This window comes from Megalops cyprinoides, chromosome 23, assembly GCF_013368585.1.
Source record: "Megalops cyprinoides isolate fMegCyp1 chromosome 23, fMegCyp1.pri, whole genome shotgun sequence".
NCBI classification, from domain to species: Eukaryota; Metazoa; Chordata; class Actinopteri; order Elopiformes; family Megalopidae; genus Megalops; species Megalops cyprinoides.
The window spans coordinates 3,112,898-3,136,857 of record NC_050605.1 but is presented as its reverse complement, the minus strand read 5'-3'; the positions used below and the strand labels follow the sequence as shown (position 1 = coordinate 3,136,857).

At 45.1% G+C, this 23,960-nt stretch overlaps 1 protein-coding gene across 2 annotated transcripts in view; it reads left to right on the top strand.

Moving 5' to 3' along the window:
* Positions 1 to 21,564, top strand: part of LOC118770406 (calcium/calmodulin-dependent protein kinase type 1D-like) — an 87,634-nt gene extending 66,070 nt beyond the window's left edge. The window contains exons 6-11 of one of the 2 annotated variants that reach the window (XM_036518053.1): positions 8,827 to 8,902; positions 12,537 to 12,649; positions 14,228 to 14,273; positions 16,448 to 16,535; positions 17,437 to 17,605; positions 19,553 to 21,564. In XM_036518053.1, coding sequence (XP_036373946.1) covers positions 8,827 to 8,902; positions 12,537 to 12,649; positions 14,228 to 14,273; positions 16,448 to 16,535; positions 17,437 to 17,605; positions 19,553 to 19,710 — 650 coding nt within the window. In that variant the 3' untranslated portion in view covers positions 19,711 to 21,564. Of the gene's footprint in view, positions 1 to 8,826; positions 8,903 to 12,536; positions 12,650 to 14,227; positions 14,307 to 16,447; positions 16,536 to 17,436; positions 17,606 to 19,552 lie in introns of both variants that reach the window. The other variant, XM_036518052.1, reaches the window with a different exon arrangement.
* The last annotated feature ends 2,396 nt before the right edge of the window (positions 21,565 to 23,960 follow it).

The window sequence follows — 23,960 nt, the reverse complement described above, 5'->3', positions numbered from 1 at the left end:
GTCACACATACTCACACATACACACTCACACACACATTCCATACGCTTATTCACACTCACACTGTCTCTCACACACACAAGCACACATTCACACATGCACACATCCACACACATACACTCACTCACTCTTGCACACACACATTTACAGTCTTCACCCACCCCCATACATACTCATTTACACACAGTCACTCACTCCCTCACTCACTCTCACACACACACACTAAATTTCCCAGAACCCCCAGTACAGGAGACACAGCTTCCCTTGGGCTTCCCCATCCATCTCCACTCCACTGCAGCACACATCTGCAGTGCCAGTTTATCACAGGCCGACAGACCCGGCGCAGCACAGTCGCCTGCTTTTCTCCTCCGTTACAGGGAAACTGAGTCAGTCGGCCCCACTCAAACCTCAGCATGTCAGCTCAAAGCCGCGGCATCTCTAATCTTACCTCATAAGCTCGCATTCAAAGATGCCCTGAGTTCTGACAGACTTTCTGACTAAACTGCACAGTGGTAGAGTAAACACGTTGAAATATGTGCGACAGCAAGCTGGTCTCCCCTCTTTGTAATAATAATGTTTTTTGCTTGTGGAGAAGCCCAGCAGGCAGTGATCAGTTTTATATATATATATATATATATATATATATATATACATATATAATGTATAGAGAGAGAGAGAGACAGACAGAGAGAAATGCATAGACAGATAGATAAAATCTCACTTGACTTGAAAAGCTCCATCAAAGAGACCTTATTATTCATTTATAAGGATGGTCTCATCGAGTCCTGCTGATGAAACTTGAGGATCTGCCTCAATGTGCACTGAATGTGTGATGATGCTGCTAAAGGTGAGTCTGAATTCACAGTGAAGGCCAGGTGCTCAGGACAGTACATCTCTATAATGAGGGAACTGTATTTATACTTCTCTTATGACAGAGCTGTACTTATATCTTTCCAGTGAGGGAACTGTATGCATATCATTCTAGTAAAGGAGCTGTGTTTGTATTTGATTCACTTGTGGTTATATTTCTTTTATGACACATCTATTCTTGTGTATTTTTTTTACGAAGCAGCTGTAGTCATATTTTCTGTAGAAGTCCAAGGACCCAGAGGGCCTTTTTTGAAAGCCCCCTGAAATGGGGAAGAGAGTGGTACTCAGTCCCCGATGACAGCCCAGGGAACCCGCATGTTTGAGTTTCATATCAGTGTCAGCATATTTTGATATAGTCATTAGGGGGATGCTAGGTAACCCTGACAAGAGACTTTTTAGCAAAGTTCCCATGATTGGATCCTAACTCACAAACCAGGCGGTAGTGGTTTCAGAAGGGGAGCATTGTGCAGTGTGGCTTGGGGTTCTGATATCATAACCAGGAGGGTCACAGGGTCAAAGCCCAGGAGGGACCCCTCACTTGCTCAGCTTGTCCAACACTGCTAAAAAAATTACCACGGAGTGAACAACAGAATGTTAGTCAACGTAGGCTAGCCCATCACCCTAAGTGCCTTATTAAAATAGCAGCTGTGCGAGGTGAATACGTGCCAGATGTTGGACGTATGGAATGTAAGCGACCCGTGGCAAATGTGTCTGCTAAGCAAGTAAATATAGTAATAAACTGAAATGAGACATCATTTCACAAAACATGTGGGCCATGTTGATTTTCTACCTCTCCACCGCAGTGCGAACCTCTGCTTTTGTCGTTGCTGTACCCCATTAGATGAAGAAATGAGACGAATTCTCTCGCTCTTTCTCCGCACGTCCACAGTGGTCGGTTCTCTGTTGTTAGCGCGTTTTTCCCCAATCAGTCCCCCGAGAAGCTTAGTTAATCAAAGCAACGAATTAGACCTGAGGGTTTCCCATGATGCGGGTAATCGGTGCAGACCTGCTGATTCATGCGGCCGCGCGGCGTTTGTCTCCCCTACAACATCTCTCACCACCTGCTCTTAATGGGGGCTTATATCACTCGCTGACAGGGGACGTTCCTCAACCTTATTAGCTGCTGTAAAGAGCCCGTCACCACGGAGTTAGAGAAAAAGAGAAGGAAAGAAAGAAGAAATGAAATGCAAATCGCCCAGTCCAGTCACGATCTCTCCTCTTCAGCACGTTTCCAGACTGTGTTGTGTGTCTGTCACGTTCTGACGGGCTCATAGAATCCGCTGCGGCTGCATTATCCCAATCATGGTACAGCCTTTATACAGTGCACTGTAATGTTCTTACTGCTCAACAGTCACAGCAATACAAGTAATCCAAATATTAACACAGCTCTTTTAATCCTTAGTCCTGTTAGAGTCGTGATAATGAAATACATACCAGAAAATGTCTACATTTTATTCTGTCTGCACATTATTGTGGAATCAACATAGATATGGAAATGTACAGTTTTCTGTAAAGCAGTGTGTTTTCCTAGGCAGCGAAAAATCCAAAAAATGTAATTTCTAATCTCTAAAGTGTCATTGATCCTTCTAAAACCTTACCTGCAGGGGTGTGGATTTACGTGTGTAGCTGGGTGTTCAGACCTTTGCTCTGCTGTCTGATTATGCAGTGACGTGTGAAAATCTTTCAGAACTGTATACTGTTTCTCTGAAGTTACAATACATTGGTGGCAGTAACACAGAATTACGTCAGTGCCCAACTATAGAATGAGCAAAACTTCTTGATAATGTAGTCATTCGGGCGGAGTAGTTGCTGGGTTATAGCAACACCTGACCGAGGACTTTTGCTTTTTAATTCCCGAAGCGTTGCCGGTGGCACAGGACCTGCGTTGGTATGCTCAATGCAGTGCTGTGAGCGCCGGGGCACTGGCCCTGCTTGCAGCGTCGGCTAAACATTCTACCGAACACCACTTTTTCAAAACGAGCAAATATTGGACGTGTGTATACCTCGCATAAATAACATCTCCGGTGGCAGACGGAGAGCTCTTGTCACAAAATGTCACTGGGTTCACTGGCGTCGTCTGTTTACACTCTTAAAGCGCGCAAGCACACACGGTAAAAATATTGGTTTAGTAATTCCTCCCTCTCCGCCTCAGCTGATGAGCGGTGAGAAATGGCTGCTGTGCACAGGTGGGTGCTACACATTGGCTGTGATTGGGAGTGAGTCAGCAGTCCAATTCACTGAGAAACGCTTAGAGATTCTCCAGAGCTTTTTTTACATAAATTCAGAGCTTACTATAGAAATCAATCCAGCATTGTGATCAACTCGCAAAACGTAAGAATGCGTGTGCAAGTACATACTCTGCATCCTACCCTAGAATACCCCACCTGTGTGCCTCATGACCTCTTGGCAAAAAAAGTTTTTCACTGCATTCCACTCTCCTTAAGTGGAGAAGCGCGCCGGAATGAATGCACCGCTATGGTATGCGCTCGCTCACTCTAACCGGGTCTCTGCATTGCGGAGCAGCCTTCCCGGCTCGGCGTTTTTCTCTAAAAATGGGCATTTCACCAGATGCTCCAGCTCTATCCGCCTCTCCGCCGTAAGCTTGGCTCCGTTGATATTTGCGTCTCCCATTTCCCTGATGGAGAGAGCCGCAGGGCTTTCCAGACCCCCCCGAACCCCCAGTATTAGAGGTAGTAAATGTAAGTGAGGTATGGTGCTCGGAATAGCACGCTCCCGTGATCGAATTCCAAAAACGCCACATTCTTCGGTAAAAATAGAACCTGTTACGTAGCAAGCGTAATTGGTAAATGAAAACCAGACGAGTTTTTTTTTCTTGTGGTTTGGCGAAGCTTCGCGAAATGTCACAAACGACGGAAAAACAGAGGAAAAAGCAGAGCAGAATTCGACCTCTGATGTAATCCCTCCTCCAGAGCTCGGCCGCGATGCGGGGACCGAAGCGACTCCAGGAGCGCCAGCGCGACAGTTGACTCCACTTCAGGAACGGAAAAAGGTCTCAGATTAATCCGCTTCTCCTGTCTATATCTCCGTCATGTAGTCTCAGACTCCATAGTATTCTACGTTTAAAAGATACGTAAAAAGCAAAGAGGCTCATTCTTTGGTAAATCTTCAATTATTAAATTTAATTTATCCATTCTTTAGTTCTTAATTAATTCATGCTTTTCAGAACAAGATGGAAATTTAACTGAGAGAAAACTGGTTGATGGAAACAAATGAAGGTACTTTTTAAGGCATATAGCTGGCTCTTAAGCCAGGCCATAATAGCGGCATCCTCAGTTCTCCAAGACATCTTAATTCTGACAATGTGTGTGGCGTTGTGATTAACAGCCATGATTTTGAGTGTGGACACCATTGTTTTTCAACGGACACTAGGAGATTGACCTCTGACCTTTCCCAAAATCCAACATGAGATCAGGTTCAAGAACAAATGATACTTAAGGACACCGTGAACAGCGAACACTAAGTCTGGAATCTCAGTGCTTTTATGCAGGGAAGATTTTCATGCTCAGTCAAGGAAATACAAATGGGCTTGCTGTATTTGCGTAGGGGCAAGCCATTGCAGAGGAGGGAGAGATGGAGGTGACCACACACTGTCAGAAGGCAAGACTCAGAGATCTATCACAAAAATGAATATAATCGACTTGCATGTAAAAAAGTGCAGGAGTGTTCAGCTGAAAGATGCAAAGTAGAGCAGCAAACGTTTCAACCAATTGCTTTTAATTCAGCCAAAAATGCATTCCCTTTATCATTGTCTGCTGGAATATCCATTCAGGGGGGAGTCTGTATTTGACCGAGCAGAGCTCAGACCACAGCTGTGAGGGGGCCAATCAGGGCCCATAGACTAGAAATACCCAGCACATGCAACAGTGCTCTAAGAGTCTTCCAAAGAGCGTACAGAAATAAGGGCTCTGTGTGACTGCGTTGCTCTCGTTCTCCTATAATCGTACTTTAAGAAAGGCGAAACTCAGTGCAGTCTTTGATGTCTCAATAATGGAACACACCCCCCCCCCCGCAGCTCCAACAAAAGGCATTTTTTTAAAAATGCTCTGAGGCCCTGAGAATGGATATTGTAAGTGGATTTTCGTGCTGTGCTCGGAGAGCGAAGAATGCAGTTTCAGCTGAGAGAATGGCGCAAGAGGCCTGGGGGCTGATATTAAAACTTGACAGGGGTTTGAGAATCCCTGGAGAACCAAAGCTTTGGTCAGGGTTATGGAAGCGTGAGGGAGAGAAAGAGCTGGAGTTTCATATTTCTCATAGAAGCTGCAGCACAACCATACTCCACCTACACACACATATGTATACACATGCACAAACACACAAACCCACACATGCATACATTCATACACATATACATAAGGGCACGTGCACGTACACACGCATACAGAACACACACACACACACACACACACACACATTCATAAAGTTTTTGTTTTGAATTAAATTCTTCTTTAAAGGCTTGGCCCACTATAAAATAAATTGACATCTTTTTCTCATGTTTGGCATATTTACAGTGCATTGTAAAACAGTTAATATAAAAGTTATAACCTATAAAACCTGTAATCTGTAAAAAGTCTTCCAGAAATTAGAGAGAGGCAGCCCACAGGTGTGAGTTTTTCAAGTGATCCATCTCTTTAAAGAGCTGAACTAAAAAACAAAACATACCAATTTACTGAAAGATTGTTCACGGATTGGACTTAATAGTGATTTCTGATTTGAACCCGCCAGCAATTTTTTCTGATTAATATCAATATTCTTAAAAAACAAGGGTAAGATTTTTCCAAACCTGCAGACATGACAACTTAAAATAAGAATAAAAGTCAGTATGGGATTTCAGTGGTACCCAGCATTGCTTTCTGAGAAATTGTCAATTACTATTCTTATTTAGCCAGTAAGCATATCCAATCAGGAGCTGAAAGAGGTCTGGAGCAGAAATTTTGCCTGGGGAAGAAACACATCCAGCCAAACAATTTACCTGGATGTAGTGTTTCTAAGCGAGCAGCAGTGAAGGCACAGGGAACAGAATGAGCTCCATCTCAAAAACTCTTTTGGGAGGGCAGCCATCATCATGGCGACCAGGGACAGCACAGAGCCAATGAAGAGGGAACAATATTGGGTTCTGGCGGATGTAAGCCTGTTCCAGAGAGACCTGCTGCAGTTGGGACCCTCTGTGGTGCTTATGTCTGGGCACGGCACCTAGGGAACTTTCCCCATAGGGCCACCCAAAGCTCAGTCCTCCTCTCTCCTGGACCCCCGTGAGTCCGTTTGAAGGGTAAATGGACTCACGGGACACAGAAACGTAATGCTGAAAAGATGCACCAGGCTTGGCAAATTTAAGCAAGCGTCTCTCCTTGTGGTGGCCCAAGGATTGTGGCCCTCCTAGAGTTAGGGGTTGATAATTTTGAGGTTTGCTTTTTAAATAATCCATACTTTACCTTGTCTTACCTTCAAAATGGCAATCAAATGCAGATAACCAAACCAAAAATTTAACCAAAAATGATCACCTCCCATAGTGCCTGTGGTTTTTTCAGCCAAACAGTTTACAGCTTATGGGGCATAGAGAGGTTATCCAGTCACTCATTCAGATAAATAACAAATGAATTGTCTGTGAAGTAAATACGAAGACTGGGGATTTAGTTAGACACTTTGAAACCCAAAAAGAATGTAATGCAGTTTACCACATGCCCTTTTAAGGATGAAAACACCCAGTTTATATGTGATTTTTTTCAATGCTGAGGCAACAGCAGTAATCAGATCTTTGCGATTTAATTAAGGAGACATCAAGAATCACTTGCATTAATTTCAGGATAAGAGGCAGGCTGGCAAAGATGTAAGTCAAAGTTGCCCAGACCTCCATATGTTGCTCATCACTTCTCTGACTTGTTTTTGTGTTTGCGGAACCTCTCCGTCACTCGAAAGGAGATTTGTTAAGTTGTTTACTTGAGCATGTTGCCTTGAGTTGCTCTGATGACAGCGGGGCTTTGCATTTTGTGAGCATGTTTTGTTTATTGCTGGGTTGCTGTTATGCTGGGGTTTGACAGAGATCAGTGAGGACAGCCTGACTGAAGGAAATGACTAACATTCTCTCAGCCTGACTAATTGCCCACAGAGCCCTGGTTATAAGCCACAGAGAGATCCCCAGGCTTACCCCAGCACCCACAGAGCCCTGGTTATAAGCCACAGAGAGATCGCCAGGCTTACCCCATCACCCACAGAGCCCCTGGTTATAAGACACAGAGACACCCCCAGGCATACCAATCGCCCACACAACCCCGGTCATCAGCCACAGAGAGGTCCCCAGGCTTACCAATCACCCACAGAGTCCGAGTCATCAGCTCCAGAGATTGCCAGGGTTAGCAATCACCCACAGAGTCACCAGGCTTTGAAGTGTTACAGGAAGTGTTACAGCCCTTGGCTCTGAGTCAAGGCTGCTCAGCGGAGATAGCAGAGGCTCACATTTACATAGAAAAACAAGTACATTCCACTCACACAAGCCCATACATTCAGACACGCACACACACAGTTGCTCAAACACATGTGCATACATACACATTAACACATGTGCACACACACAGTAAACATATACATGTATACATACAGTGCATATACACACAGACACATACACACACACACACACACACACACACACACACACACACACACAGCCAGAAAAATGCAGCGCAATCCTTCCTTGGATGGGTGGGCCTCCTGGGGATTTTAAGAAAATAAACTTCCAGACTCGGGTAACTGGTTTCCACATGTGCATGTGTCCTACAACTGACACAGTTTCCTGTGAGCCTCGGCAGTCTCCTGCCATAAACTCCAGACCTGGCCTTGCGGTTACATAGCCGGGCCAGCGCACCATAATGACATCCCTGCAGGCTGTCACTGCTGCACAGCAGAGGGGGGGAGAGACACCATCACCTGCTAAATATCTGTAATGCTGTGACATAGAAATACACGATTACTGGAACAGATCTGCCAATTGAATGTGACGGTTGAATGTTTGCCCACTGAGGGTGACCTCAGTGCATATGTGCAAGTGACTCTTTTCTCTAAAATCATTTATGATTTTTAGTATTTGCAGTTGTATAATTTGTGGTCTACAATGGGGACCTCCATGAGATCCGTTTGCAGTGTGGGATCCGTAGGGTTACAGCACTACATCATAAGAAGTGGCATGGCAGATGTGGGGAAAAAAAGGGAATTTGATGGCTGATGAAATGCATTATGGGATTATACCTGTACTGTGTGGCTGCATCTCTTACAAAAATATCCAGTGGTGCAGAGCAATTTTCTGAAGGATCTTGTCATAAATCAGCCTCAATCTGTAGCTATTTGGCCTGCATAGAATAATAGGAAATCCCTTTGAGTTGTGGGGAGAGAAAGAGATGGAGAGAGACAGTGATTGGAGTTCCACAGCTGGTGCAATGCATCATGGGATTGAGCTATGTATTAGTTCCTCGTGTGGGCGCATCTGCTGAACTGTAGATGTCTGTCCTGGCTCTGTAGGATACAGCACACATCCTGTATTTAGTAAGCCTTTACTTGTGAGGTTTCATTCACAGGAACCCCCCACGCAGTGAAAGAGTTCCGCAGGGGTCGCACTTAGAGGGCGAATCCCAGAAATCAGGCTGAACTCCCACTAGTTCTGAAAACCAACCTCCCTTTCACTGTTCGGTTTGGTATTTTTCACTGCTGTTCAGAGGTTTTTGGGAGTTCCTTGGGGTTTCTGTGGTGTCCAGGGGCATTATATAACAGGGCCACAGAGCAGACTGTTGGGATGTTAGTCCTACCGCAGAGTCCTTTGTCACCAGCGCTGTGGGATCTAGCCAGATAAGTGGTTAACTGTAAGCCCCTGGTGATGGTGTGATACAGGTATGTCCTGTTCCCAGTCTCTCTGTATTCTGACACTGTCTGTATTCTCTGCCTCTCCTCTTCAGCTCCAGAAGTCCTAGCGCAGAAGCCCTACAGCAAGGCTGTTGACTGCTGGTCCATCGGAGTCATTGCCTACATTCTGTGAGTAACCCCCCCATGAACTCTCACCCTGAAACAGACCCCATGTCCAGGTACTGGTGCACCCTGAATCCCCCAGTGGGGTAAGCCATGCCCCTTGTCTGCTTTTTTGGGATTTGCCACACCCAGTCACTTGCCATGATGGCTTTACGGTGATATGAGGGAGGAAGGTGTCTAATCTGACATGCGCTCGGGACAGGAAGCGAATATCGACAGGAGCGGAGTGACCAAAGACGAAAGCATGGAGCGGTTTAGCATGGCCCCGCCCCCTTCCCCTCAGAGAAAACCCGTGGAGAGCAACCATAAATGGTCATTGTGTTCCTGAAGTGATTCTTTTCAACAGTCACATCTCAGACTAATTAGCTGGAAGATCACCGCGTTTCAACATTATCTGGTTATGAGTTCAGTTTTCTGAATTAAGTACGAGTGAATGACGCATAGAGCCATTTGTTGTGGTTTGCAAGTGTTGTAACTTCAAAGGGACCTGAAGGAGAGTTTATCTCTTATGAGAGTGAGAGCAGTTGGGGAAAGCCCAAAAGCCTGACAAATAATACCTGACAAAGCAGGCCTCTCCATGTATTCAGACCCTTCCTCTTTGTAATGTGGAATGAGATGCAGAGAGGGTGGCACAAGAGACCTCACTCCCTCTTCCATTCTCTCTTTCCCTCTCCCTCTCTCTTACTTCCTCTTCTACTTTCTCTTTCCCTCTCTCCCTCTCCCTCTTCCCCTCTCCTTCTCCTTCTCACTCTCTCTCTAATTCAAATTCAGATATGCTTTATTGGTATGACAAACAGTGTTGCCAAAGCAATTAACACTCAAGACTCAATACTCTTCCCCTCTCTCTGCTGCTCTCTCTCAATCTTTTTTAAAACTTTCTCCTCCCCCCCTTTCTCCTCCGCCTGCGTCAAATTCAAATTAAAAACATGCTTTATTTCTGTGACAAGTGAGTTTGTGGGCACATAAAAGAGATACAAGGAACAACACAACATGAACAAAACACAGGCGCATTACAGCATAAGTACCCCAGCTCCCCATCCCAAAAGACAGTGATTTAGCACTTAATTAGTTATGATAATTATGTTCTTTTCTTGTTCCCCCCGACTCTGTGAGGTTAACACAGTGCAGGCTGTCTCCATTTCCCTGCGTTCGGTGTTGTTCCTGGCTTCCTTACATAACTGGATCAGGTCTGTGGCGTGCAGTGGAGAGGCAGCCCGCACCTGCTTCTGTGGTTCTTGCTGCTTCCAGTCTGTGTTCACCTTCAGTGTTAGCTTCCCGCTACACGCTAATTTAGTTATTATTCACTTACTTTGGGTGCCAAAATATTGCTTTTTGCAGATGCATTTTAACCACAGCTGTTGAAGGACTGTGCTTTGGTGGTTTGAGACACAGTGGCAGGACATTACATGTGACCAAGTTTATCAGAAGGCTTTTATTGTGCTTGGTTAACAGGGCAGTTTAGGTGGTTAATCTCTACCCCAGCCTCCAGCTCTTCACAACTTGAAAATGTCATACTGCGATGTATAGTTTCTCTCTGGAAAATAACCACAGGCTTTATTGACACTTTAAAATACAGAAAGTGCATTTTAAAAACAGCAGAACAACCAACAAGCAAATTGGATAATTGGCTATGGTGTATTTTTGAGCTCACTTAAAATAAATCTGTGGAAAAAATGACCAGACTGACCACACTAGGAGTGAAAGCCACAAAGGGATGAAGTCATTTGCTTAGTGCTCTGTTCCTGTCAATGTTTGGAGCACTGTAATGTTGAGAACTAGACATTGCTACATCAGTGAAGGCCAGACTTTCTATTGTTGTCAATATTATTTTAAGCTCTGAGACAAAAAAGGATCATGCACGATAAACAAAATACTTTGAAGGAAGCAGAGCTACCGGGCGTGCTCCGGGTTTCTGAATGAGTGGCATACAGGATAATAGCGTGGTTACTATGCTGGAAGCAGCTGTGCACTCAAAACACATCTTCTTCTACATGAGAAATGCCAGGGCTTCTGTTCAAGAGGTCTGCTCTGGCTGAGAGAACTCGTCTGTTTGGAGGACTCTGTACCAAAAAGGTTTCCCTCATAAATATCCCGGAAACAAAGCAAACACAGGCCTTGGGTCAGTGTTTTAGACACTGAAAGAAGTGCACAACTAGAACTAGAAATGCACAAGTGGCAGAGCACACTGCAAGTATACTGAAGGGCTTTCAAACATTCTCCCTCCCAGGCTGCTACTGCTGCCGATATGCCTGCGATGCTTATTTAGGTCTTCAAATCTTCAAATCATCTGGGCTTTGTCTGAAGAAGATTGCTTTCACTGTACTGAGATTTTTAGATAGGATATTTAAACAGTACCCCCATGCCTCATGTCTCAAAACATTCGTGCATTTATTCTCTTGGTTAGTGTTTTCTTTATAAACAGACCATTGGTAATTGATTAATTGCCTCTCATTACCACTGCTCACATTAGAACTAGTGAAAAGAATTAGCCATGTGAGGGTCTGTTTTTGTTGCACACGTGCATTAATCTCTTGGTAGGTCTGTGTCATTGCCATCCACGATCTTCGGTTATCCATGAAAGAATCTGCGGTCTGGTCAGCCGTACGGAACGCCAGTCAGAGCTATGCATGAGTCAGAGGGTTAAGTTTGAGTAGCTTTGATTCCCCGGTAGGGTTCTCGTAGGCTTGCGACTCTTGAGCAAGTTACAGCTCCTGGGTTCCTTGAGTGTCGTGCTGAGTTTTCCGTGCGGAGATGCCCGGCGATTAGCGGACACCGCGGCCTCCGCCAGCTCATCGCCACACGCCTTGTTAGCCACATTTCAGGTGTGAAGATTGCTTTGGTAATCAGGCGAGAGAATCGCTAATTCCCTTACAAGGAAGCAGGGTTGGAATCTCAAAACGCGAGAGCACACAAAAACACAAGCCCGACATTGCCCAAATGAAGCGGAAAATTAGGAGCAGTGAGATTCTCTCTGTTTTTGTGTGTGTATTCAAGGAGAAAGGAATTTTAAAGGCTTTTGCATTTAACCAAATCTCTGCTGCATATTCAGTCCAATTCTGCCGGTAATGAGCTGGAAGGGGTTTAAATGTCCACTTAGATTAAAAAGCAAAATGTAACAATAACACTACATGCACAGTAAATTGCACTCGTGTTATGTCCTTTTATTGCAAATGCACTTTCTCTAATACAACACACCATTGCCTGCTGTCCAAATAATCTTTGCACATGATCATTAATGTGTTGTAAAGCTAATTTCTCAGATTTTTTTGGGCAGTACTTCACAAACGAATCCATTGTCAGTTGTAACCATCTTCTTTGTGACTTCTGTCAGTGGTTAGGGCACATTGAGGGTGGAGTCATTGGACTGGTTGGAACCAGTCCAGATCCAGTTTAATACTGTAGAGGAAGCGCACATTGTCAAATAGGTGGCATTAGTAGGCTGCTGACAGCAGGAACTGGACTGAATTGAGCTGGTTTTAAACAATGATACCACCCTCAATGTGCCCTGGCCGCTACTGGAAGCTGATGTCAAAAGATGCACTTGGACGCAAGCTATCTGGCTGTGCCACATTGGCCTTCAACACTTTAACCCTTGTTTTCCATTTGTCTTCTTTTTGTGATCTCATTTCCTACTCACTAGGCTGTGTGGCTACCCGCCATTTTATGACGAGAACGACTCCAAGCTCTTCGAGCAGATCCTGAAGGCGGACTACGAGTTCGATGCCCCGTACTGGGATGACATATCAGATTCAGGTGAGCTTTGCAAGTGTGCTGAATGTGGCAAGTATGTATGTGCGTGTGAGAGACACACATTATTCTCTTTGTCTTTTTCAGTCAGCCAGTTATTATTCATGTATTACTTGCAGTAAATGATAGCAGAAAAATATCAAGCAAAGAACAAAATTGTAGGTAAGCATAGTTGAGCATAAAGAGTATACCTTGCTGTTTCAATAGTATCTGTTTGTCACCAAGGATGGGATGATACAAATCACTTTGGTGTTAGTGGTGGGATATTTGTTACCATTTTTGTTGTTCAGGCAGAACAATTCATTCTCTGCCACAGTTGGACAATACAGGTGTCTGCTATTTCACATACCCCTGAATTAAATAAAGTTTGTGTTTGTGAAATAGAGCACACACACTGATGGGAAGCTAATTTGCAAAGTTGGCTCATTGCTGCTGTTGTTCTGATCGTTGGAGTGCTTCTTCCGTTAACCAACTCAGGACCGAACTGTTCGCCTGGTCAGAGGGTTGTGCGCAAAGTTCTGGTGGAGTTATTATTGCCAGTAATGGCATACGTTTATAACATGCATCCTCACAGGCATGAACTGAGTGGATCAGGCTCTCATAAACCCATTGGATGTACGTTGGGGCATTTTGAACTCATTCTCGGCCATTGCAGTCTTCCGTCGGGTCAGCATCCCTTCTCTGGTCCATGCAGTCCCCATTCCACCATCCCCGCTCCTCTCTGAGGTCACATCCCTGGAATGTAGGGGGTGGGAGGGGGGGGGGTCTCTGGGGAGACCGTGCTGAACTCGTACCCTGGGTCGGCGCCAGAGGCCTGTGAGTCTGATCCTGCTCCAGGAGCAGGCACTTTACCTTACTCCTGCTGGCTGCCAGTAAACCATGAATAAGAGCCTCTCGGTTTACAGGAAAGGGAGGTGACGCATCAGCCGTGCATTCAGTAAACAAGCAAAGGATTGTGGGAATGGCTCGCTGACTGGCTGGAGGATTGATATTCGTCTGAAACTCACTGGGCAAACGTGCTGTGAGGATGTGCTTGTGTGTGTGTGTGTGTGTGTGTGTGTGTGCGCATGCAATTGTACCTGTGTGCTTGTTGGTGTGAGGGTAGTTGATGGAGGTCAGATACAGTACCAGTCAAAAGTTTGGACAAACGTACTCATAGAGGTGAGAGGCAGGTCCCTTTATTTTTACCATTTTCCACATTTTAGAATAATAGTAAAGACATCAAAAGTATGAAATAACACAAATGGAATTGTGCAGTGACCAAAAAAGTGTTAAACAAATCAAAACTATCTTATGTTTTAGATTCTTCAAAGTAGGCAAAAAAATTGGAAAGAAACTCATACATAGGCATCAACTTCACTATTTATATTTGTCTAATCAAAAATGTCAAGCATTTAAGCATAAGTCTTTAGATTGAATGCATTTTTCATTATCTTAATCAGGTGTGTCCAAACCTATGACTGTATATGACTATATACTGTATATGACAGTATTATGTGATTAGGATGCAGGTATAACATATAGAAATTAGAAGATGCAGCAGAGGATGTGGCTGCAACAGAGATGTGTGTCTGTTTTTGACAGCGAAAGACTTCATCAGCAGCCTCATGGAGAAGGATCCTGCCAAAAGGTACACCTGTGACCAGGCTCTCCGTCACCCCTGGTGAGCCCCTGTCCCTCTCCATGGTGCACCTACTCAGACAAAATGTTGTGGAAACATTTTCCGACCCAGTTACACCTCACACCTGACTGGGCCATGACCCAGTCCTGCACTGCCCCATCCCACGGTACAGTTATGCAGACAAAATGTTGTGAAAACGTTTTTTCTACCCCATAACACTGCAGTCAAGACTGGCATGTGATGTAACCCTGCATTTTACATCCCACTCCATGTTACACGTTGTAAAAACACAACAAATTCTCTTCGCAGTGTCTAGAGCAAAACCTGAAGTGAGTACACTCTGAATCTGTCCGTAAACCAGCTGCTTTCCATGCTGTTACGGACTCACTGAGCGTGCGTGGCAAACATGTCCTGCCTGTGTCGTCACTGTGGCGCGCGAGCGCCGTGAATACATTCTCCCAGTTAGTGGCAGCGGCGGGGGCCAGCCTGCCGCCCTCGCCAGAATCAGCCCAAACCAATATCTCCCAATTAGCCGCTAACACGCTTAACGGCACATCAAGAATTCGGGTGTGCTAATCGCCCATTACGGTACTCTGCAGAAGGAGCGTCGTGACAAAGCTAATGAGTTAGACATGCATGGGCGCGGACGCATTCTCAGAGAGAGGAGTGGTGCCATCGGATCGGTGTGTTGCCTAGGAAATGAATACTGTCCCAGTGGGTGTCCGTGCCAACGTGGAGTGCTCAGGACCGAATAAGAGATATTGCATGGTTTAAAACACAGTCAGTGGAAGCAGGGATGAAACAAGTATTGGTAAAAAACAGCATTAGGACAGATCCTTCTGTTTCCTCACCAGTAAGCTTGTTTAAGTGAGTGAGAGGTTGAGTCTTACCTCATAGCATTAGAAAATGAATGAGAGGGTGAGTCTTACCTTATAGCATTAGAGTGAGTCTAACCTCATAGCATTAGACAGTGAGTGAGAAGGCGGGTGTAACCTTAAGCCTTAAGAAAAGGTATGTGCTTAAAAATGTGAAAGTACCAGCCAGTGAATCAGAACAAAGAGTGGGACAGTCACTTCCTTGTCACTTCAGTGCCTTTCAGGTTGCAGTGTGAGAACCTGGATTTTTCCTGAACTGAAACCTCTGAGAAGCTCTGTATTATTCGTAGTTCTTCTACAGCACTCCTTGAGGGAATGGGGGGGGCTCAACAGTTTTACCAGCTTTTTGTCGTGGGTTTGGATTTTTTTGCCTAGTAACAGCTATTAAGTTGATGCAATCCAGCTATTTATCTCAAACCCACAGGACGCCCAGCCTCACACAGTCCAATCCTTGGGCCTTTGTCCAAGGGTTTAGAGCTGAAAATTGGGCAACATTCTAAGCCAGCAGTTTTCATCAGTACCGCCTCCGTTTCCAAAGGGGAGCATTGGCCTGAGATGGTGAAGGCTGGGAGGGTCTGCCGGTAGCACAGTACTGGGTGGGGGGGGGGGGGGGGGGTTAGTCACCTCTGACAGTAAATTTGATAACACCCACTTGCCTTCCAAGAAAAAAACCTACAAACCCTGAGACGCTGTGTGGGGGAGGGCTGATACCCCTCTCACTCTCTCTTTTTGATGTCCCTTTGCAGAACATATCTATGCCATTTGCAGCCAATTTCAAAACACTCCATCATTCAAGCATATGTAATTATGTGTAGCACCAGCACTTTAAACCAGTATTCAGTTGCAAATTACATTTCTAATGGTAGAGGGTTAACATACTACTGTATTGTTAGGATTTTCAGTGGCACAACAGTACATTTTGGTTAGATCTTTGAAATATCCTGTCATATGGCTGCCACTTTACACTGTTCAAACTCTATTTGTTTCATATGTTTTGTTTCTGTGCTTACCTCTTATCTCTTATATAATTGTCTCATAGCAACGTTCTTTGCACACCAGCCACAACCATTTTGTTCCGTTTTCTCTGATACATACACACACCAGCAGCGGCAGTTTTTCACACTACAAATCCCACAATGCACCAGGAGAGCAAAAGCCCTAACAGAGGATTGGCGCATCTCTCTGTCATTTCTGAACTGCTCAGGAGCCCTGCACCAGGGTCATCAATATTCTGCATTATGGGATTGTGAGTTTTTTTGACTGTGTGTGTTTCATAACCGCTGTGATGTGCTCTGATGTGTGGTTTAGGATCGCTGGGGACACTGCCCTCTGCAAGAACATCCACGAGTCTGTCAGCCGACAGATCCGGAAAAACTTTGCAAAAAGCAAATGGAGGGTAGGTACTAGCCTACTAGGTACTAGTCTTGGCTAGATCACACATGCAACTAATTCTGTTTTTCGACCTCTAAATGTCATTCCTATGTGTGATTCTGGTGAAGTGCCTCAAACATAAGTATGAACTTGCTTATCAGCATCAACATAAGACCAAAAGACATCCACTGAAACTTTTTGCCTGTACCTTTAACATCATCTTATGTGTCTTGAACACTTTAATGGTGTCTGCTTGCAGTACATGTCCTGATAAGCTGTTCCATACATTAGTAATATCAGTGTGTGACAAATGCTCCCTTTTGTTACTGTGAAGTCTAAACTGAAGTCTGGTGACCATTGGACAGGCCCAGTCTGTTTGTACCACACAAGTGGTATTTTGTCTATCGCTGTGTGAGAAAGCGAACAGGATCCCATTGTGATAGGTTATACAGTGAGATTGTGTACCGACTGTCATGGCAGGAAGTTCATATTGTTCATACATCCTGTCATAATTGCACACATCTGCACACTGCTCACATGTTATTATGTTATTATAATACATACATAATGATATTTAATGTTAATTCAGTACTACCGGTGGTGTTTTGTCTATCACTATGTCAGAAAGTGTCAAAGTATGGGTGCCTCATACGGTCAGATCGTATACTGACTTGTGTGGCTCACTGTCAACTGCACCCCCAGGACAGGACACCAGTCTGGGACAGAGTGTTTACCCACTCTGCATCTCTGTAATTGCTGAGTCCCAATCACTGAGGCTGTAGTACGCCCTGGAGGGAGGCTGACAAGACGCAGGGCAGACGCTAACCAGGAGGCCACGCTGGTGATACTGACATAACTTCCATCTATCTTTTTCTCTGTCTGTTTCTCTCATTCTCTCTCTCTCGTTCTCACTCGCCGCGCTCCAGCAAGCCTTCAATGCCACGGCGGTGGTTCGCCACATGAGGCGGCTGCAGCTGAGCAGCAGCATAGACAGCTCGCAGCACCCGGGCCACGGCCAGAACCGCAACCAGAACCAGAACGCTGCGCACATCAAGAGCCCGTCCGCGGACTCCGCCAACCCACCCCGCAAGGACTGTAAGTGCTGCCTGGGCACCTGCCTTTCGCCCGACCACGGGCCGTGACGCCCCTCGCGCCCACGCAAAACCGGGCCGAACCGGCACACGCCAGGCCCTCCCTTCACCTCCACCCCCAGAAGGCTAAACCTGCCCAAATGTGTGCTTCACTCCAGCTCAAACCAGCTTAGAGAAGCAGCCCACATTCTTAACACCACCCCCGTCCCTCTTGGATGTTTGGGTTTGTCTAACACCTACAGCTATATCATACAAGTTTGCTAAAAGTTCCCCCTGACAACACAAAAGATTCACAATATCCTCCCTACAAACTCATACAATCACCCTGACAACTCGCAACATCTCCCTGACAAGGGCAGGTACTTCCCTGGGTGTTATCTTTCATTCTGCATGTGTGTAGCTGTGCATGTCCTCCTGTGCTTTGTGTGCATATATGTGAAAAAGAGTGTCGTTACAGCGGCCCCCTTCTGAAATGCTCTCTTCTGCGGCTGCGCTCTGGGGACGCATTGGGACCGATCTGGCCAAATTCCTCTCCAGCAAATCAGCCAGCGCTGGTCTCGGGTGCAACCTTGATCCTGCAACCTCAAAATGCAATGCCGGTCATAAACCTGCAGGCATACACCCCCGCCCCACCCAATAAAAGCCCCAGAGACAGACACTGTACCTGTAAGAGGATCTGTCCATGTCTGTCAAGCAAAGCACAGCACAGCCAGTACTGAACAGGGCTGATCTAATACTGTAATGCACAGCCTCCCTCAGGCTTACATTTGAGCACCTCTGGAGTAAACACATTATCCCATGGAAAATTCCAGGGCTCATGGCTCTGTTGCCTGCCCCAGCTGGTGCCACGGAACAGTGTCCTTCTGTAAGTGGCTCAGTCCTCTCTGCTAGGCCTGAAGTCTGTTAAGATCCAGAAGCAGACTGACCCTGATGATGCATAGAGATCAAGCACAAGGACACCTCTTGGAGTTCCACCATTTACAGCATACCTGTACCCTGTCTCTCCTCAGACCTCTCTGTGGATGTCTTGAATCGGTTTATGATTGATTTGTCTTGACAAATCAATTGACTGGACTGCTCAAGTTCTGTGTGTGTGGGAATGTTCTTGCTGTTGTTGTATGAGAGAGGAGAGGCCCTTTACCTCAAGACCCAGGTAACCCAAAGTGACATTCCCTACTGCTCTCATTGGTCACATTTCACTCTAGAGCCTGTTCAAGCCAAACAGCTGGAGCTTAGGGGAAATGCACCTGGTTGAACCCCTGGATGAGAGATCTCCTGTGGAACCATGTTGCTGCTGGAAACATTATAAGTGGCCAGTAGGGGAATTGCTTTATCTGAGCCAATTCAATTCCATGGTGCAGTGAGGATGAATTAAGTTGAGGGATGTTACACAGTGAGGTTCTGACTCACTGAGACCATTACTAAAGGAACTCATGGCACTTACGGAAAGAATAAAAGTATGTCAAACCCAGTGCCCTGGTAAAATTCCCAGCTTGCCCACCAAGTAACCCTACCTACATTCGATTGGGCTAACCAATCCTTTGCAATGGCTGCCCACCTTGATTTCCCAGGTTGTGACAAAAAAACGTAATTAAGTCCTCAGTTAGTGTTTGTGGTTAAATTACTGCATTTATGTGTGGTCTTGTGGTAAATGCACTCTTTCTATAATCTTTGGTCTGGTCTCTGCTGTGTCAGTGATGTCAGAGCAGTATTGTCTATGGTAAGTACTGAACTGCCTTGCCTGTCACTGCAGAGCTGTGTTCTCTGTTATTGTTGTGGAAGTGTGAATTCGAGGGACGTGGTTGTGTTAGTGCTGTTGGTGCTGCATTGTGGTCGTTGCACGTGGACCCTGTTTCTACCCTGCCATCCTCTGTCTGCAAGTGCATGCTCTAGGTCGCAACTGTGTTGTCCCTGCGGAGCTCTGTTTAAAGCAGGTGTTATCTCTGTTCAGGTACGCCTGCCCCCTCTACCCCCTGTAGCCTGGCGTCGGCAGCTGCCTCGCCCGCAGGGGCACTGTCATCCGTGGGGGCGGTCCTCCCCCCCGTGGGGGCGGAGCAGCACCGGCCACGCCCCTCCACTGTCACCACAGTGCACACAGGGACCAAGTGACGCCAGGTCCCGCGGGGAACGAGCTGGGAGGCCACGGCGCTGTGACGAGAGGGTGACCCCGCCGGGTCCCACCCCCCCTCTTCCACACTCCGCCACCGCGACCACACCAACCCCCGAGAGCCCCCCCAGCCCGTCCCCCGCCCTGCCCCTCCGACACACCTGGGAGGACTGGATGAGCAGAGGACTTTTTAAACCGCCATATTTTCTACCGTCTCCTCCAACGCGGAGAGGAGCCTCCGCATGGCTTCTCCAGCGCACCGCATCTGCACGGATCTCTGATTCCAGCCACGCCCCCCTCACGCGCTGTCACCGGAGAGCCGAGGTCTAATGTATACAGTGTCTGGACGGGAAAGGACGCGCGAAAAAGGGGATCGTTTTTACGCAAACCGAACAGGACTTTTTACCGATCTAGCTACTGTGTGTATCTGTGGTTTATCCTTTTTTGCGTTTCTGCTTCTTTATTTTCCTTTTTCTCCGGTTGCTCCTGCTCTGAAAGGTATATCTGGATAACCAGCCATTTAATTTCCTGCGTTGTGTTTTCAGCAGAGACTTTGACGTCCCCGCAGTCAATCCACGATACATGCTATACGAGTAGCCTACCAAATTACCGTTGAGGGGTGTATCTAACAGTCATTGCTTGATCTGTTGTACAGTAGCTTTAGACAAATTCTCAGATATGACTTGTATTTTCTGCACAACTACAAGCAAAACTGTTCATTCAGTTCTATTTATCTGACAGGCGGTATAGATTGTAAACTGTTTTAAAATCCCACAATGGGGTCATAGCATTGTACAATTTATTTGTTAATGGAAACATTTAATATGTTTCGTTATTTTCTTACTTTATAAGACTTTTGTAAAAATCATTCTATATGCGACACATTTACAGTATATACAAACTGCACCACAATTTTTAAGTTTTGAACAGAAGAGTGATACGTAGGAGCAACTGTTAAAAGTCAATGGATCCATTGCATTGCAACGAGCATAATCTTTACGGTAAAATGACATTCGTGTGGAATCTCAGATGGTGGAGCCGTTAGCCTCGCCCCCCTAACTGTCATGTGCTTAGTGTGTGAAATATCATTGGTCTGCGTCCAGTTTATGAGTTCTCAGGGACTTCCATAACTGAAATGGACATAATGCTAAACCTCACCTGCACAGATCTTTAACTCCTGGTCAAGTGTTTGCGATCTGATGAGTCTCTTTATTGATCGGATTTATAAGTCTGGGATTTTTTTTCCCAGAGTCTAGGTAACTTGGTACTGCGCGTGTAGAGTGTTTCCTTGTTTATTTCTTCTAGTGGCTCCCTCCTTCTCAAATCAAATCAAATCTATGTAAGGTTAGGGGGAAAACTGGTAGACATGACCGCCTGCCTCCAAATTAATCGTGATCAACAGTGGGTTCCCTTCTCAGGCGAGATGCTCTCTCAGCATGTTCTTGTTAATCATATTTGGGAGAGCAGTAACTGGAAGAGTTTGGCTTTCTATTCATTGTACCCGTTTCATATCTGAATATATACCGACTATTTACCGGCCGAAGTCCACCTCCCCTCTTCGTTTTTAATCTTATCAAATTCAGTTTCTTTTTCATCACATCAGTCTCAATAGATGAGTGATTTCTGTTGATTGCAGGGCCAAAACGCGCCAACTTCAAAATGCTGATTAATTTCTTAATTTTGTGGAAATGTTCAAGATGGAAATATGCAAACGGGTTTTTATGGAGGTGGAAATGGGGGAATTGGTGTCATTTTATTACATTTATGCAAATAATGAAAGACATCTATAGTATGTAAACTGAATAGAATGTGTCAGTACTTCAAACGTTCTAATAATGGCTGTAATTTAATTGTCAATTTTGCTAAAGCTGTAAACTGCCTCAAACAAAAAAGTTCTTCACTGTAATTTGTGCTGGTCAAAACAATGAACATATTCATCAATTTACTGTAAACTATTGTATTGTTTGTATATTTCCAAAATTTAACTGCTGAAAAATGAATGAAAGTAATATAAATAGATTGTATTAACGCGCAATTATTACCGTGAACTTTTTTCGGAAATCTGTTTTTAATATGTGTTCCGTGTATCATTCGGTAATAATGCATTTTTCATGGAGAACGCGAAGATGAAATGCAGTTCATCAGTTTTAATGAAGTTGTGCCTCACGCTGATATTAAACCGATTATTCAGTCTCTGTTCCACTCTGGATTTAATTTGGCAGAAACCCCTCCGTGGCTACCAAACCCTTTACCTGAAAGTCATTTAACATTCGAAAAGATTACATTGAATACGATCAGGAGGGTTGCTTGACATTCATCATGTGTTAATTTCTTTTTATTGTTGTTGTTTATTTATTGATTTATTCGCGCATTATGGATTCAAACGACGTGGCGAAATGCGTCAGTATGATTATGATTATTAGATTAATTTTACCCCCGAATTTACGGTTTTGGAATCTAGGAGCTGTTGAGTTTCCTCAGAGGAATGCAGCGAGATTTAAGATGACACATCGGTTGCCATGGAGATGCAAACCTTATCCCGAACAGGTGTGAATCCTTTGCTGTGATATCAATGTTAATGGGAGTCCCAGACAGGCGAAAGACTCTGGCTGTTATGCGAATGTTCTCTGAAAAGGTGTCTATTGGGCTAGATAGTGCCGGCATGCAAGTCTGGATGTCGGAGCGGTATTTACTTCAGGTATCTTCAGGTCTTTTCGCATTTCTCGAAAGTGTTTTAGATAGATAGGCCTATACATGCAGGAATAGGTCGCTGCGCCAACTTGTGAACCGGTAACGTGTTGGGACGTAACGGATACGTTTATGCAACATAAAATCTACCAACAGACTGCTCAGCGAGGTACATTGTACAGAGCAAACGGTCTGTTCAGATATCCTCATATTTGTGTGTCCCTCACCCCTTCATAGGTCTTTATTTAGCTACCCCACATGTGGGTTTTGTCTATTCTCTCCTGCCCTCGACAGTGCTCCCACAAAGGGGCTCCTACTTTTGCACTGCAATCAATGCACAGGCTGTAACAATCAAATGACATGAAAAATCTTTTACATTAGTTTAAATTTGAAATGTCTTTTCCCCCTCCCCCAAAACACACATACCCACCAGCTGTCAGCACAGGTGTGCCCTCCAGTACTCACCTGCCACTGTTCACTTGTTATGTATTGTCAGGTCTGTTCACCTGCAGTTCCTCACCTGCTTCTTGTATGTTGTCACCAATCAAGGAGAGGCCGTAGGCATGCAGACAGAGCAGAGGTTGGCAGCTCGCCAGGTATCTCAGAGCAGAAATGGATAACAGCGCTTGCCATTCAACTGGTGTAGCTAGTATCCAGCTGACCTTTGAAGCAGAGTCCTGTGGTCTAGAACTGTTTTTTTAAAGGCCTCCCTCAAGCCATGTCTGACAAAGTACCAACCCTTTTACATTGCATGCTGTGTTACTTTGTGGAGTCTAGTTTAGATTAGTGTATTTTGAAAAGTCTTCAAGTTGTTTTCATTGTTGTAAGTCCAGTAAAATCACTGATTTGGGCTGTAACTGGAAACCAAAGACACGTAGAAGGAAGAACATTCTGGAAGTGTTTGTGCCTATTGGCTTGTCGCTCACCGTAGGCAAGGCCTCCTCATGTGAGATCCTGGTATTGCTAATGCTGTACGAAAAGGGCTGATTTGAAATCATTCAGGAAACGGTTCTGATGAAGCTCCCCCTAATGGCAGGAGGGTGAAGTCAAGTGCTTGAAGCTCAATGTCTGTCACAGAAGCCTGCAGACACAGAGAGGGAGACGCATTCTGCCTGTTATTTACAGTCCAGACCGAGACACTGTTCCAATGCTCGCCTCCCCTCCCCACTCCTCCCTCCAAACTTCGTCTGCTCTGTGATGGTATCTGTAAAGATAGAAGTCTGCTAGGTATGCTTAGGTTCCTCGTAGCCTGGTTACTGTGAAATCTGTGCAGCATGCACTGGGCTTTGAATTATAACAGGGCTGCCGGATTAAACGAACTGTCAGTGCAACTGGACCCAGGAGTCCATGGCTTTATCATTAATTTCTCACTCATAATTAGGTGTGTTTCTTAGACATTGATTATTTGTCTATTTGAATTTTTTTCACTGCAGCTCTCTTAGCTGTTCTGAAATGATTTTTTTCTGAATTGAATGAATTGTGTATTTTGTGAGAGATGTGTATAAATTGTACATACTGTGTTTTCATAAAAGAGACCTTTGACAATGACATTGTACAGGTCTTG